This window comes from Dipodomys merriami, unplaced genomic scaffold (assembly GCF_024711535.1).
Source record: "Dipodomys merriami isolate MVZ:Mamm:240054 unplaced genomic scaffold, mDipMer1.0.p SCAF_17, whole genome shotgun sequence".
NCBI classification, from domain to species: domain Eukaryota; kingdom Metazoa; phylum Chordata; class Mammalia; order Rodentia; family Heteromyidae; genus Dipodomys; species Dipodomys merriami.
In genome coordinates this window covers 2,084,766-2,097,791 of record NW_027203048.1, presented here as the reverse complement: position 1 = coordinate 2,097,791, position 13,026 = coordinate 2,084,766, and the positions used below count along the sequence as shown (strand labels likewise).

General features: G+C 35.6%; 1 protein-coding gene across 2 annotated transcripts in view; it reads right to left on the bottom strand.

Moving 5' to 3' along the window:
• Positions 1-13,026, bottom strand: part of Gen1 (GEN1 Holliday junction 5' flap endonuclease) — a 28,659-nt gene that overhangs the window by 5,922 nt on the left and 9,711 nt on the right. For both annotated transcript variants that reach the window (XM_070025030.1, XM_070025029.1), the window contains 8 exons: positions 10,649-10,825; positions 8,452-8,562; positions 7,206-7,279; positions 4,009-4,100; positions 2,560-2,710; positions 1,495-1,531; positions 1,320-1,400; positions 373-503 (listed from right to left, as the gene is read on the bottom strand). In XM_070025030.1, coding sequence (XP_069881131.1) covers positions 373-503; positions 1,320-1,400; positions 1,495-1,531; positions 2,560-2,710; positions 4,009-4,100; positions 7,206-7,279; positions 8,452-8,562; positions 10,649-10,825 — 854 coding nt within the window. The remainder of the gene's footprint in view (positions 1-372; positions 504-1,319; positions 1,401-1,494; positions 1,532-2,559; positions 2,711-4,008; positions 4,101-7,205; positions 7,280-8,451; positions 8,563-10,648; positions 10,826-13,026) is intronic.

Sequence of the window (13,026 nt, the reverse complement as noted above, 5' to 3'; positions counted from 1 at the left end):
GAATATGGTTCTAATATCCCAGCAAGCCTTGCCTCCACCTTGAAAAAACTCAGAGCTACATAACCCACAATGAGAGAAACTGAGAATATTTCACATCATCAGGTATTCAAATTAAACATTGAGTATTCATCATACAATTCTTTTTTTTTGGGTCTGGTCGTGGATGCTGAACTCTGGGCCTGGGCGCTGTCCCTCAGCTCTTCAGCTCAAGGCTAGTGCTCTACCACTTGAGCTACAGCGCCACTTGCGGCTTTTTTCTCTTTGCTTATGTGGTGCTAAGGAATCAAACCCAGGGCCTCATGCATGTAAGGTAAGCGCTCTACCACTGAGCCACCTTCCCAGCCCCCATCATACAATTCTTTTAAGTCATACCTGATTGGCTGCAGTTGGTTAGAGTTCTTTCTACCAAGTTTTCTTTCAATCATGTCATAGCGGGTCAAAAGCACCAATAGTTTCTCACAGGCATAGTGATTTGGCCACTCCATTTTTTCAAGAGTGAATCTCTGTAAATAAAATAAACAAGATTTAGAAAAAAAACTCTTAGAGACAAATAATATTCTCTGGTGATACTAGGTTTTCCTTTTAAATTAACAATGAAGCAGTATTATTGAGAACATTGTCAGAAAAAGCAAGAAGCTTTCTAAAGAGGAAGTGTTATATAATGATGATATTGAAAGACTTCTTGGTTTTAATACTAGTATAATATTTCCTGGATGCTGGTTACATTCCTTATCCCTCTTATAGGCTGTTTTCTCCATCTACAAAAAGAACATAATATAACCTGGGTCACAGATTGTGAGATTAAGTGAGAATATATGTAATTTATTAAATATAATAGTAGTTTTCAAGTGTCCAATACATGTTACTAATATGGCATTACTGTGGTTGATGGTAGAGGTAAATAGCAAGTACAGACAATTTACTGAACTTCTCTGTGCTTTTAACTATTGTTAGGTTAATATAAATCATATGTTTTAATGCTTATAGTGGCTGTAAGACACAAGTAATATTTCTATTTTAATGACAATACATATCCAAGGTCATTAGCTATATGACCTTGGATTTCATTTACTATATGACTGTTCAAATTTATCTCATTTTGTAAATTATACTGCCTTCCAAAGCTTTAGGTGTAGACCCTGAAGCATGGCCATTGTATAGCAGAGGAATAAAGACATAAATAGTGAAAAGCGTATAGGTAAACAACAGCTATGTGTTTTAATTGTTAAACCTCCTCTTAAACTAATCAAAGTAAATATCTCTTCAAATCTTTCTAAATCTAACTTTGTACTACCAAGGAAGCACTTATTTTCAGATACCTGAAAGAGTAATAAGTTAGGTCTCTGGTACCAGATAACCTTCACCAATTTATCCTTGTTCACAAGGAATTCTTGAATAACCTAAGTAAAAAAAAAAAAAAAAAAAAAGAAAATCAGGACTTTAAAATGTCTAAAAATTTCGCAAAAGGAATGTACAATTGAATAACAGCATTACCTCCTGGAACGGAAATCCCTCACAACGGCAAGCTTTCCTGAAGATTAAGTATATACATATTACTACTAGTTATACACACATTATATGTACGTCACTACTAAATCAAGCAACTTTACACAGACCCTAAAATAATCTCACCAAATATCTTCTCGCTTACTAAAAAATATTTATGTACTGTATTGTTCCTGGGGTTTTGAAGGGTGGAAACAAATTTTATTTTATTTATTTTTATTTAAAAAAATTTTTTTTGGGTCCATTCGTGGGGCCTGAACTCTGGGCCTGGGCGCTGTCCCTCAGCTCTTCAGCTCAAGGGTAGCGCTCTACCACTTGAGCTATAGTACCACTTCTGGCCTTTTTATTTTCTGCTTATGTGGTGCTGAGGAATTGAACCCAGGGCCTCATGCATGCAAGGCAAGCGCTCTACCACTGAGCCACCTTCCTAGCCCTGGAAAAAAATTTTAAACTCAGGACCCTATCCTTGTTAGGCAAACACCCTACACTGAGCTATTCTTCTGCGCACTACCACTGAGCTATCTTTTAAACCCTTTTTAATTTTTTGAGACGGAGCCTCTATAGCCAGGGAACCTTCTAGAACTGAGACCGTATTTTGGGTTCCCTAAAATTTTTATGACAGGTATGTCCAGCTTTTTCTTTCAGGAATTTCTTTGCCTGGGATGGCCTGGAACCACAAGTCATCTGATCTTAGCTTCCTGTGTAGCTGGGAGGACAGGTTTATGCATCTACTGGTTAAGGAGAAGTCTTGCTAACTTTTTGACTGGCCTTGAACCTCACTCCTCCCAATTTCAGCCTCCTGAGTAGTTAGGATTATATGTGTGAGCCACTGCACCTGGCTTCATATACAGTATCTTAAATAATCATGAAGCTACTCCTAAGAGCTATTAAATTACTAAATTATGCATGGCTGGATTTTTAAAAAATAGAATCAAGAAAAGAATATGCAAAACATGACTAATGTAAACGTGGGTGATATTTAATGTGCAAATAATTTAACGACATATATATAGGTCATGCCAGAAAAAAAATGAGTGTTTAAAACAAACTTACTTCATAATATTGTTCTCTACTCCATGCAGTTGCCTATCATGTTCTGACTGGTGCCACTCACAAGGACAGCTGTATTCATAATCATGGGGCTCACAATACCTGTCACTTTTGCAAAATTTGCAGCCATTACGCTCATGATCCTTAGGTGAACCTTTTTGGAGACATTGAAGAAGTATAACTTTCACTGCTTTTTACAATTGTCTTATAAATGCTTGCTTTTGTTTTGCTACTATTTAAAATTTAGTATCTAAAATTTAGTGTTTAGTATAAAGGTTTCAACATACATAGTTTGAATAGTGTAATTCACGCTACAGTAATTCTTGAGATAAAGTAGAACTTAATTCTACCACAAGACACCTTTAAAAATTACTCTTGTATTTGAAAGTTTAAATTTGTAATCTGAAAGTACACATTTATTAATAATCAGTAATGGGAGAACTTTCTGGCATCTGTACTAGCCACATGCTAGAAAAGTCAAATTATTAGTAAGGGATTCATTTATTAGAAAAATTCATGACTTCTTTTAAGTAGAATATTAAAAGAATATACCAGTTAATTACTTCTTCCAGGATGTGACTCTGAGTTATGGGTATAGTTATTTTTAAACTGTGCCAGGAACATGAACAGAATATGACTGCATAACAGGTGTAGGGGCTCTAATTTCCTTTAAAAGCAAGTGTGATAACCTTCAATATTGTTTTGAGATATGGAAGAGTGCAGTATTTGGCATGACCAAAACCTTGTCACTTGTAATCATAGAAAATATAGAATGGTATTTTATGTATTTCTCATAGGATTTAACTTATAATTTTAAAATGTTAACAAAAACATATTAGGAGATATAGATGCAGTTGAATTTCTTTTAAGAGATGATCAAACATGATCTCCTAATCTCTTTTGGGAGGGAAAGGCATTTCTGACCCAATATTATGTTCAATGACATCTCTGTTTCACTAAGACTAATGAAGACCCAATGCATTTCCAAGAAGAACAAATGTGCATTAGAAATTAGTTTTAAGTCACGATCTTTACACCCAGTTGAAAACATATTATAAGACGAAAAATGTTTTAATAATGTAAATATAAATCACTGGTAAAAGGAATGGTTTCATTTCCCTTTAAGACTCTGTTTCCCCACCCCACAAAATGAGTTTGTAAATCAAAAGATGATAATGTTAAGATCTAAGTAATTTGATATAATAGTTTTAAATTGTACTTCTCCTATATTTATCATTTCAATCACATTATTTCATTCCAAAAACATTTACAAAGTGCCTTCTCTGTGGATATAATACAACTCCTGACAACTGCAAGGCATTCTCAATATAGTGGCAGGACCATTTGAAGACCTCACAGTGTTTATAAAGGTATGTAAAAGTACAGTGGGAACAGGAATAAGACCAAGGGGGTCAGTCTAATATTCTAGAGCTATTTTTCAGCTCTGCTTACCTGGGTGGGAGCACACAGAGCAATGAGCCACTTTTTTAGTGGCTAGTGGTTGTGAAGTAGCAGAACAAGATTTTTCATTCCACTGATTAAACCTTTAACAGAAAAATGTTTAATGAAAAAAAATAAGTTAGGTCATAAAAATGGCAACTGTCAGTCTATTTCATTTTAACCCATCAAATTATTTTCCCTGTAATGTCGATCAATTTGATAGCCTAGCTTGGGAAAAGCCACAGTGACAAGTTTTGGAATGTGGCCTCAATGACAGAGAGTAGAATTTGTTAAGAGGACAATGTGTTGTATGTATGGGTGTATATATAAAATTATATCTAATGCATTCACCCAGCTTTTTAAAGAAGCTTTGATAGGTAGCATCATGTGGAAAGAATGATCTGGATATGGAATTTTGATCTCTTCTTTGTGCCAGAATACAAGACAAATACAACTGTATAAATTAACATTTTTTCCTATATTGGAAATAAGAGTCAAGAGTAACATATAAAGACAAATCAAATGCTAAGCTACTAATTTAACACTTTTAAAAGTCTGGATCTCAAACCAGGTGCTGGTGGCTTATGCCTGTAATCCTAATTACAGAGATCAAAGGATCATAGTTCAAAGATACCCCAGGCAGAAAAGTCCCTGAGACTCTGATCTCCAATTAACCACCAGAAAACTGGAAGGAAGCTGTGGCTCAAAGTGGTAGAGAGCTAGCCTTGAACAAAAGAGCTCAGGGACAATGCCCAGGCCCTGAGTTCAAGCCCCTAATTGACAAAAAAAAAATCTGGATCACTTGAAATAATCATTTCTCGGTCTCCAACACAAATAGTAAAACACTATTTATTTAATGAAAGATTTTAGGAATAGTTATTGAGTTCACTGGGTAATATCTAACACCTAGAATAATTATTTAGCTGCTAGGATTTCATTTAGTAAAAATTCACATTGTTTCCAGATAAATACTAAATAGTGCTTCAAAAGATTAAAAATTACGGAAAATTAGTCTAAACTAATAAAGAGAACATATTATAATTACAAAAAGACATGTAATTTTATTATTTTCAAGTGTTGACAAATACTAAACACGGCCAAAAAATACAAACTTGCTGAAACTCTTATGTAAGAGTGTCTTGCAGGTAGCCAAGCACAGAATTTGCTTGCTTTTCCCTTTTATATTATTCTTTTTCTATTCTCAAATGGTTCTCTCATTCACCCCTATGACCAAGTATGCCCTTCTCTCCTCATTTAGCACAATAGTCATGGATGTCAATAGTAGACTTAAGCCTTAGATCTGCCAAGAGCTTTATAGGAAAGACTGCATGGGATCTTTCATGATTACTCCATCTTCATTTCTGTCACTTAGCATTTCTTTTCTTTTTTTTTTTTTAAATTTTTATTTTTGGGTCCGGTCGTGGGGCCTGAACTCTGGGCCTGGGCGCTGTCCCTCAGCTCTTCAGCTCAAGGCTAGCGCTCTATCACTTGAGCCACAGCGCCACTTCTGGCTTTTTTCTTTTTGCTTATGTGGTGCTGAGGAATCGAACCCAGGGCCTCAGGCATGCAAGGCAAGCTCTACCACTGAGTCACCTTCCCAGCTCCCTGTCACTTAGCATTTCTTTCCAGATATTCACCATCCCAAACCAAGAGCCAAGACTTCCAGTCTCCTTTTTCTTTTGGTCATGGGGCCTGAACTCTGGGCCTGGGTGCTGTACCTCAGCTCTTCAGCTCAGGGCTAGCACCTTACCACTTGAGCCACAGTGCCACTTCCAGCTTTCTTTGTTTATATGGTGCTGAGGAATCGAACCCAGAGCCTTATGCATGCAAGGCAAGCAATCTACCACTGAGCCCATCTTCCTAGCTCCTTTCTTTCTTATTCATCCTATATCTTGCTACAATTCATATTAATTTGTATAAACCACTGCTTTCAGCAAGTAAATACAACTCATGTAATTTTAAAAGACTAAATAGCAGAGCTTGTAAATTTCAATATAAGCTGTATTTTTAATTAGCTTGAATCCCCAAATTATAGAGCTCAAATTAATTATAATGAAGCCAGACACTGGTGGCTCATGCCTATAATACTAACTACTTAATGAGGCTGAGATCAGACAATCACGAGTTGAAGCCAGCTGGACAGAAATGTCCTTGAGATACTTATTTCCAAATAACCAGCAAAAGGCCAGAAGCAGAGGTGTGAATCAAGTGGTAAAATGTCAGCACTGAGTAGAAAAAGCTAAGCAAGAACTTTCCAGGCCCAGAGTTGAAGCACACAAACATATGAAAAAATTATCATAATGAATGTATTACTAAATGTGTAGCTGCAGAACAGTCTAAAGCAAAACAAATTTATTTTTTGGCAGTACTAGCATTTTGAACTCAAGAGTTCCATGCTTGCTAGACAGGTGTTCTACCACTAAACTCATACCTCCAGTCCTTTTTATTTTAGTTATTCTTCCAGATAGGGTCTTTGTGCCCAGAACTGACCTTAACTCCAATCCTCTCTCCCACCCATGCCTCTCACAAAGCTGGTATCACAGATGAAGGCCACAACCCCTGCCTTGGTAGTAGATAGGATCTTGCTAACTATTGCCTGTCTATAATTTTCCCTTACTCATCACCACCTCTCACATGGTTAGGATTATATGTGTGTGCCACCAAAATAAAAGCTTTGATCAAGCCTTTCTTATTATCCCACCTAAATACTCAGGAGGCTGAGATCTGAGGATAGAAGTTTGAAGCCAGCCTGGGCAGGAAAAGTCCTTGAGATTCTTATCTCCAGAAAACTACCAAAAACTACCAGTATATAAAAATAAAAATTGCAACAGGCTATATATACTTCATTTATTAAAAAGTAAATACAATTTAAGGTTTCCAATATAAAATTAATTTTAACATGTTAAACTAGTCTGAAAATGCCTATGGTTACAAATAACTTTAAATAAATATATTCATTTGACACCACACTAATTCTATTTAGTGAGTGAATAACACTTTTTAAAAAAATATGTATCCCATATGGCTTAGAACATATATATTCTCTTCCTTTGGAAAACTTCAAAATAAATAAATTACTTTAAGTGAAAACATGGAACAGTTTAAAAATATAAAACCCCTTTTCTAGAATGCACAATCATTTATGTAATAATCACTATTAAACTCAAGAATAAAAGTCCAATGTTGCAAGAAAATAATGTTTTAGTTACCTCTGAAGCAAACTTTGCCCTTCCAAAATCTGTATAAGTTTTAATGCTTGTTCTTTTCCAACTCCAGGGATTCCCTTTCACAAAGCAGAAAAATAAATTCAAATGTTAAGATCTAGGGAATGGCAAAAGGGTAGCTCATCAATTTAATGGAAGCTTGTTCAGTCAGAACAAAGTCTCTTCTCTCTAGACTTAATTTGGACATGTCAATTGTTATTTTGAGTATCATCCTCCTTATATTATGATTTAGCTACATCTCAAAGCAAAACCTGATGGAGCACAATATTAAAAATATTCAAGAAAAGTGCTTAATTAGGATACAAGAGGTAAAAAATCAAAAGCTTAATTCATTATTGTAATTATTTCTGTACTAAAGCTGGTTTCAAGTTAGCTATTTCTAGATTTTAATTACAATATAATTACATAGGAAAATAAGGGTCTTTTACTTCAGAAGAATTACAATAAAATGCTTGTGGTAGTTACAGGTTTCTTTCTTCCTGCTTTCTTTGCTTACTAACTTGAAAAAACTGGCTTCTATATTTAGCTATTTAAGACTTAAGTTAGAAATCAGGGATAATGATTTTATCTTTTATATTTTAATTTCTTTTAGCCTAAGTGAAAAAAAAATTATATGCTGCTCTTCTTTGAACTTCTCAGGTATATGTGTGTGTGTGTGTGTGTGTGTGTGTGTATGTGTGTGTGTGTGTGTATGCAGGTGTGCATGTGTGTGGAGAGAGAGAACTGTTCATTCTAAGGCCATGAACAAAACCCAATGCAATGTTGAAAGGCATTGTAAATGGCTCACCTCAATAATCATGTTGCTTAGCAACAGTAATGCTACATTGGGCATATGTATAACTGGAAAGCTACGATGAATACTGAAAACTAAAAAATAGACAAAACAAGAACAGAAACTAGTACTGGAACAATATAGCAAAAGAACAATTTCTGTATTTCTCTGAAAGTATAGTCACACTTGAATGCGTCAGCTTTTAGGGTGCAGTGGCTTACTGAGATTCAAGCTGTAGTACTACTTATTGTTCTATGCTTGTACATAAAATTCTGCCTCACAAATCAGCTTTTTAACAGCATCTGAAATGCTCATTATTTTAGTTCCTGAGTACTTTATTGTATTTAAGCTTACATTTCTAATTAGAGTCTCATAATCATATCACATGCATATTTATACAGCATGTAAGGTAGCAAAAAAAGCACACTATGAAAAGTAAATGAATATAGTTCTGCTTGCCTTTGGAAGATAATCACAACCAAGAAGTATTGCTAGTCCAACCAGAGCATCTCTGTCCAAACCCAGTTTACTCTTGATAGATGACATTGTGTAACAGTCAACATGTGGGTCCTAAAAAAAAGTACACATTCAGTAATCCTCAAAATGTAGCACGTGCTCATTCATTAAACAGTACAAAAAGATCTGCCAAGGTTAGGTATTTTATCTATCTGTCTGTCTGACTGCCTGTCTATCATCTACTTACTACTGTAGTTTGAAGCCAGGGCTTTATGTTTGCTAAGCAGGGGACTCTACCTCTTGAGCCTTGTCCCCACTTTGCATCCACACACACATTTTGTCTGTTATTTTTGAATAGGGACTTCTATTTAGGATGAGATGAGTCTGGCCTAAAATCCTCATATTTACACTTTCCATTTAGATGAGATGATGCCTGTATGCTATCACATCCAGGTTTTATTGCATGAAAGGGGTTTTATGGGCTGTTTTTTTTTTTCTCTTTTTTTGGCTTGGAACCACACTCTTCCAAATAGCAGCCTCCTAGGGAGTTAGACAAAGAAGCATGAGCCATTGCACCTGGCTCTGTACATGTTTATTCCTAAATTTAGACTGGAAAATTATTTCAATCACTATAATCTTCACATTTCAATAAACAGCCATAGCTTCAAAAATGGCTTAAACATAAACCATGGGGGCAAATTTTTCTTCTCTTGACTTGTTCTTTGGTGTCTAAAAGGTATGATCTACAATACATATAATAAAAAATAAACAGTCCCTGTAATTATTGAATTTCCTAAGTTAATTATTTTTAGTAGCTTGGTGCATGTTCTTCAAAGACAAAACAATTTTCCTCAACACATCCTAATACTGAATTAACTCTACAAAAAAGTAGAATTAAATAAAATACTGCAGTATTTTTTCTCCAGTAGTAAGTCTAAGTATCTTTTTTTCATTATCACCCACTTTCTTTTTTTTTTTTATTTAAATTTTTTTTTTTATTGTGAGAATACCGTACGGAGGAGTTACAATTACACGGGCAAGATAACGAGTACATTTCTTATCAAGTTTATGACAGCACTTACACTGTTTTAAAATGATAGCTTAGTAATGGATCCCACTGACTTGTGGGTGGTGTTCCCAGTGGGGCACTATTTAACATCTGGAGATAACATGATAGTTTGCCAGGAGGTTGTCTGCCTGGCCACAATCCTTGAGATGTCTAGGCACAGGCTCCCTTGTATTGTAACTATAAGGTATTTAACCATTCCTCTAGGAGTGTTGGCATTTTCTTTTTGTTGTTTTGTCTTTGCCCATTTGGAGATGTTTTTGAGCATAAAATAGTAAAACAGGTAATTCTTGGTCAAAACAATATACCTCAGATACAATTTTGTGATGTGTTGATGAAAATGATATAGAGTTCAAAAATGTGAAAAAAAAGTCCAGCCTGGTAGATAAGTCTGCATTTTGAGGAGAATAAACTATGTGTCAATGTTCTTTTAAAAAATTTTGACAATAGTTTTCATGCATGCATACAATTACTAATGTTTAAATGAGCTTATAACGTTATCTCTTCAGAATATTTGTAACTTATTTATGGTCCAAACTTCCAAGATCTTTTCCTCTGTATGAAGAGTAAAAAGCAATTACTGTATATTTTAATAACAGTAAGCATTATTTCATTTAGTAACTGCTATTCGGCAAGCATTATGGTCAACATTTTACATGTATGTAATTTTACTCCCTTTCCCCACATGGCAATCCTGGAGTTTAAATTCAGGACTTGCTACTCAGGTGGTTTATCACTACAGCCGGTGTTCTAGCCTAATCAGCTCTTTGAAAAAGGTAACTTGCAGCTGGGTATATTGGTGGCTGACACCTATAATAATAGGGTTTTTTTTTGTTTTTTTGTTTTTTGTTTTTGCAAGACTCCATCTCAACAGAAGCTAAGCATGGTAGAATGCCTTTGTTATTCCAGCTGGAGAGGAAGCCTAAAAATAGGTGGACTGCAATCCAGGAGCATGTCTGGGCAGGGCAGCAAGACCCTATCTCAATAACGAGCACACAAAGTTCTGAAGACCAGACTCACAGGTAAAGCACCTGTTGAGTAAGCACAAGTCCTTGAGTTTAAAACTTCCATTAACATCAAAATAAAAAAAATCTTGCAAATACACAATGAAGTGAGATAGAAAATATAAAATACCTTTGTGTTCATAGTGAAATTCCTGTAAACAGTGTGGGCCCCATAGAGAAAGGCATCCCCATCATTGGTAAGACAACCGTCTACATGGCCAGCAGCGTTGAGGTAAGCACACATGGCCTCTGCTTCCCCGGCAGCTTGGACCCAGGGGATTCCCAAACATTCAAGCATTTCAAGGCACTGAAACAAAAAGTAGGTGCAAGACATTACTTTCTCCAGTGCTTAACTTATTTTTGTACTCATCACACTGTTCATTTTCTTTTTCTAGAGACACCTGGTAGAGAGCAATAAGATCTTAAAAATTATACAGGATTACAGGTGGGATTTGCTTTAAGATAATGGAGGAATCGGATAGTGGGTAGGGAACATGAGACAAAAGAGTTGCGGATGGATTGGTGTTGGATTACTTCTGAGCCAATTTAAAATTTTCTGTCATGAAAAAGTTCAGATTGTTAATGTCAATTACAAAGTAGCCCATGTTTGTTTGCCATTGTTTTGTTCAATGCTATTATCTTCTGATTCTGAAAATGTCTTTAAGAACTTGTGTGTGTGAAACTAGGAAATTGCTTTTTCAAGATGAGCTCTTCCAAAGAAGATGCTAGTACCAATTTGGTTTAAGGAATTAAATTTATTCCATCTCTCTATGGACTAATAAACACATCTTGATCATATTAATTGCTTGCATGCTATATTACATAAGAAAAAAAAAATCTGTCAGTGGTGCCCAGTTGGACAAGTTTTCAAAAGGCAAAGATTCTTTAAAAAATTTTTTTTTTATTGTGAAAATACTGTACAGAGGGGTTACAATTACATGGGCAAGATAATGAGTACATTTCTTATCAAGCATTGTAGCCTCCTCCTTTGTTTCCCCTTCCCATCTTCCTCCACCCAATCCTCCCCCCACCCCCACCAAAGTTGTAAAGATCATTTTTGACATAAGGACTTGTACTTCTCATTGTTGCAATGGGTCCACCTGTATCCTTATTTAAACGACTTGTTTTTCCCCTTCCCCTCCACAAATTATACCGACATCAAATACAGTGAAAGCAGGGATTATACTGTGGGGGAGGGACATACAAGGCAACATCTTATAAATAATCATCTTATAAATGTGTTAGAAACAATCGCATGAAAGAAAAAAAAACACTTGAATACATATCTTGGGGTTCATTCCCCTAACATCACCTTATCTGACCTTTTCTGCTTGACTCAGACATATACTAGATATTGCAAATAAGGGAAACCATGGGACCTATGTTTCTTTGGGCCTGGCTTACTTCACTTAATATAATTTTTTCCAAGCCTTTCCATTTCCTCACAAATGGGGCAATGTCATTCATGTTTTCAAAAGACAAAGATTCTTTTAAAAAAGCAAATTAAACCTCTGCAAAGACAATGTACTTCTGGGTGGGGAAGTGCACCCCGTTATCACAGCATTTGGAAGGTAGAGGCAGGAGGATTATATGCTTAATGTCAGCCTGGCTTACATGGCAAGCCTTTATTTATCCTTCCTTCTTAAAAAACAAGACAAAGCTTTACTTCTTGGTATTCTATAGCCAGATAACTTTATTTTTTCTACAGTCTTATTGTTACCTTAATCTTAGATAAAAGTATCCATTCAAAGTAAGCAAATATCAGCTCCCAAGTATCCTTTCAAAGAACCCATGGCAGAAATTGTTTTGTTTTTTTTTGGGTCCGGTTGTGGGGCCTGAACTCTGGGCCTGGGTGCTGTCCCTCAGCTCTTCAGCTCAAGGCTAGCGCTCTACCACTTGAGCCATAGCACCACTTCTGGCTTTTTTCTTTTTGTTTATGTGGTGCTGAGGAATCGAACCCAGGGCCTCAGGCATGCAAGGCAAGCACTCTACCACTGAGCCACTTTCCCAGCCCCCCATGGCAGAAATTGTAAAAGCAAGAAATGGATAAGAAGGAAGTGCGGTCTACTACTGAAAGCAAGGAAACAGGAAAACAATAGATGAGCAATATTTAGCTGATAGTATATGCCCAGGAATACTTAATAATAGTAATGAAGAAACAGGAATGGAACAATTCTTTTAAGAAGAGATAGCGATACCAGATATGTGATGTTTTAAGGAAGAGGTCCACAAAAATTTCCAGGAACTAATTTTACAAGAAGTGGAGTGAAGCATAGACACTTACTTCAGCGATTGGAAATTGTTAGGTGGAATAATTCAGTACTTAAAAACCACATTAAAAAAAAAAAGCAACACGTAAGGATGGAAATTAGACAATATTTCAGAGAGGAAAAAAGTAACTCTAATGTCTTTTATGTGATGCCTTTTAAAATATGTTTTAAACCAAAATTGAAATGACAAATTGGAACTCAAAGAGAATATAAGATTTGTATCATTAATACCCAAAGA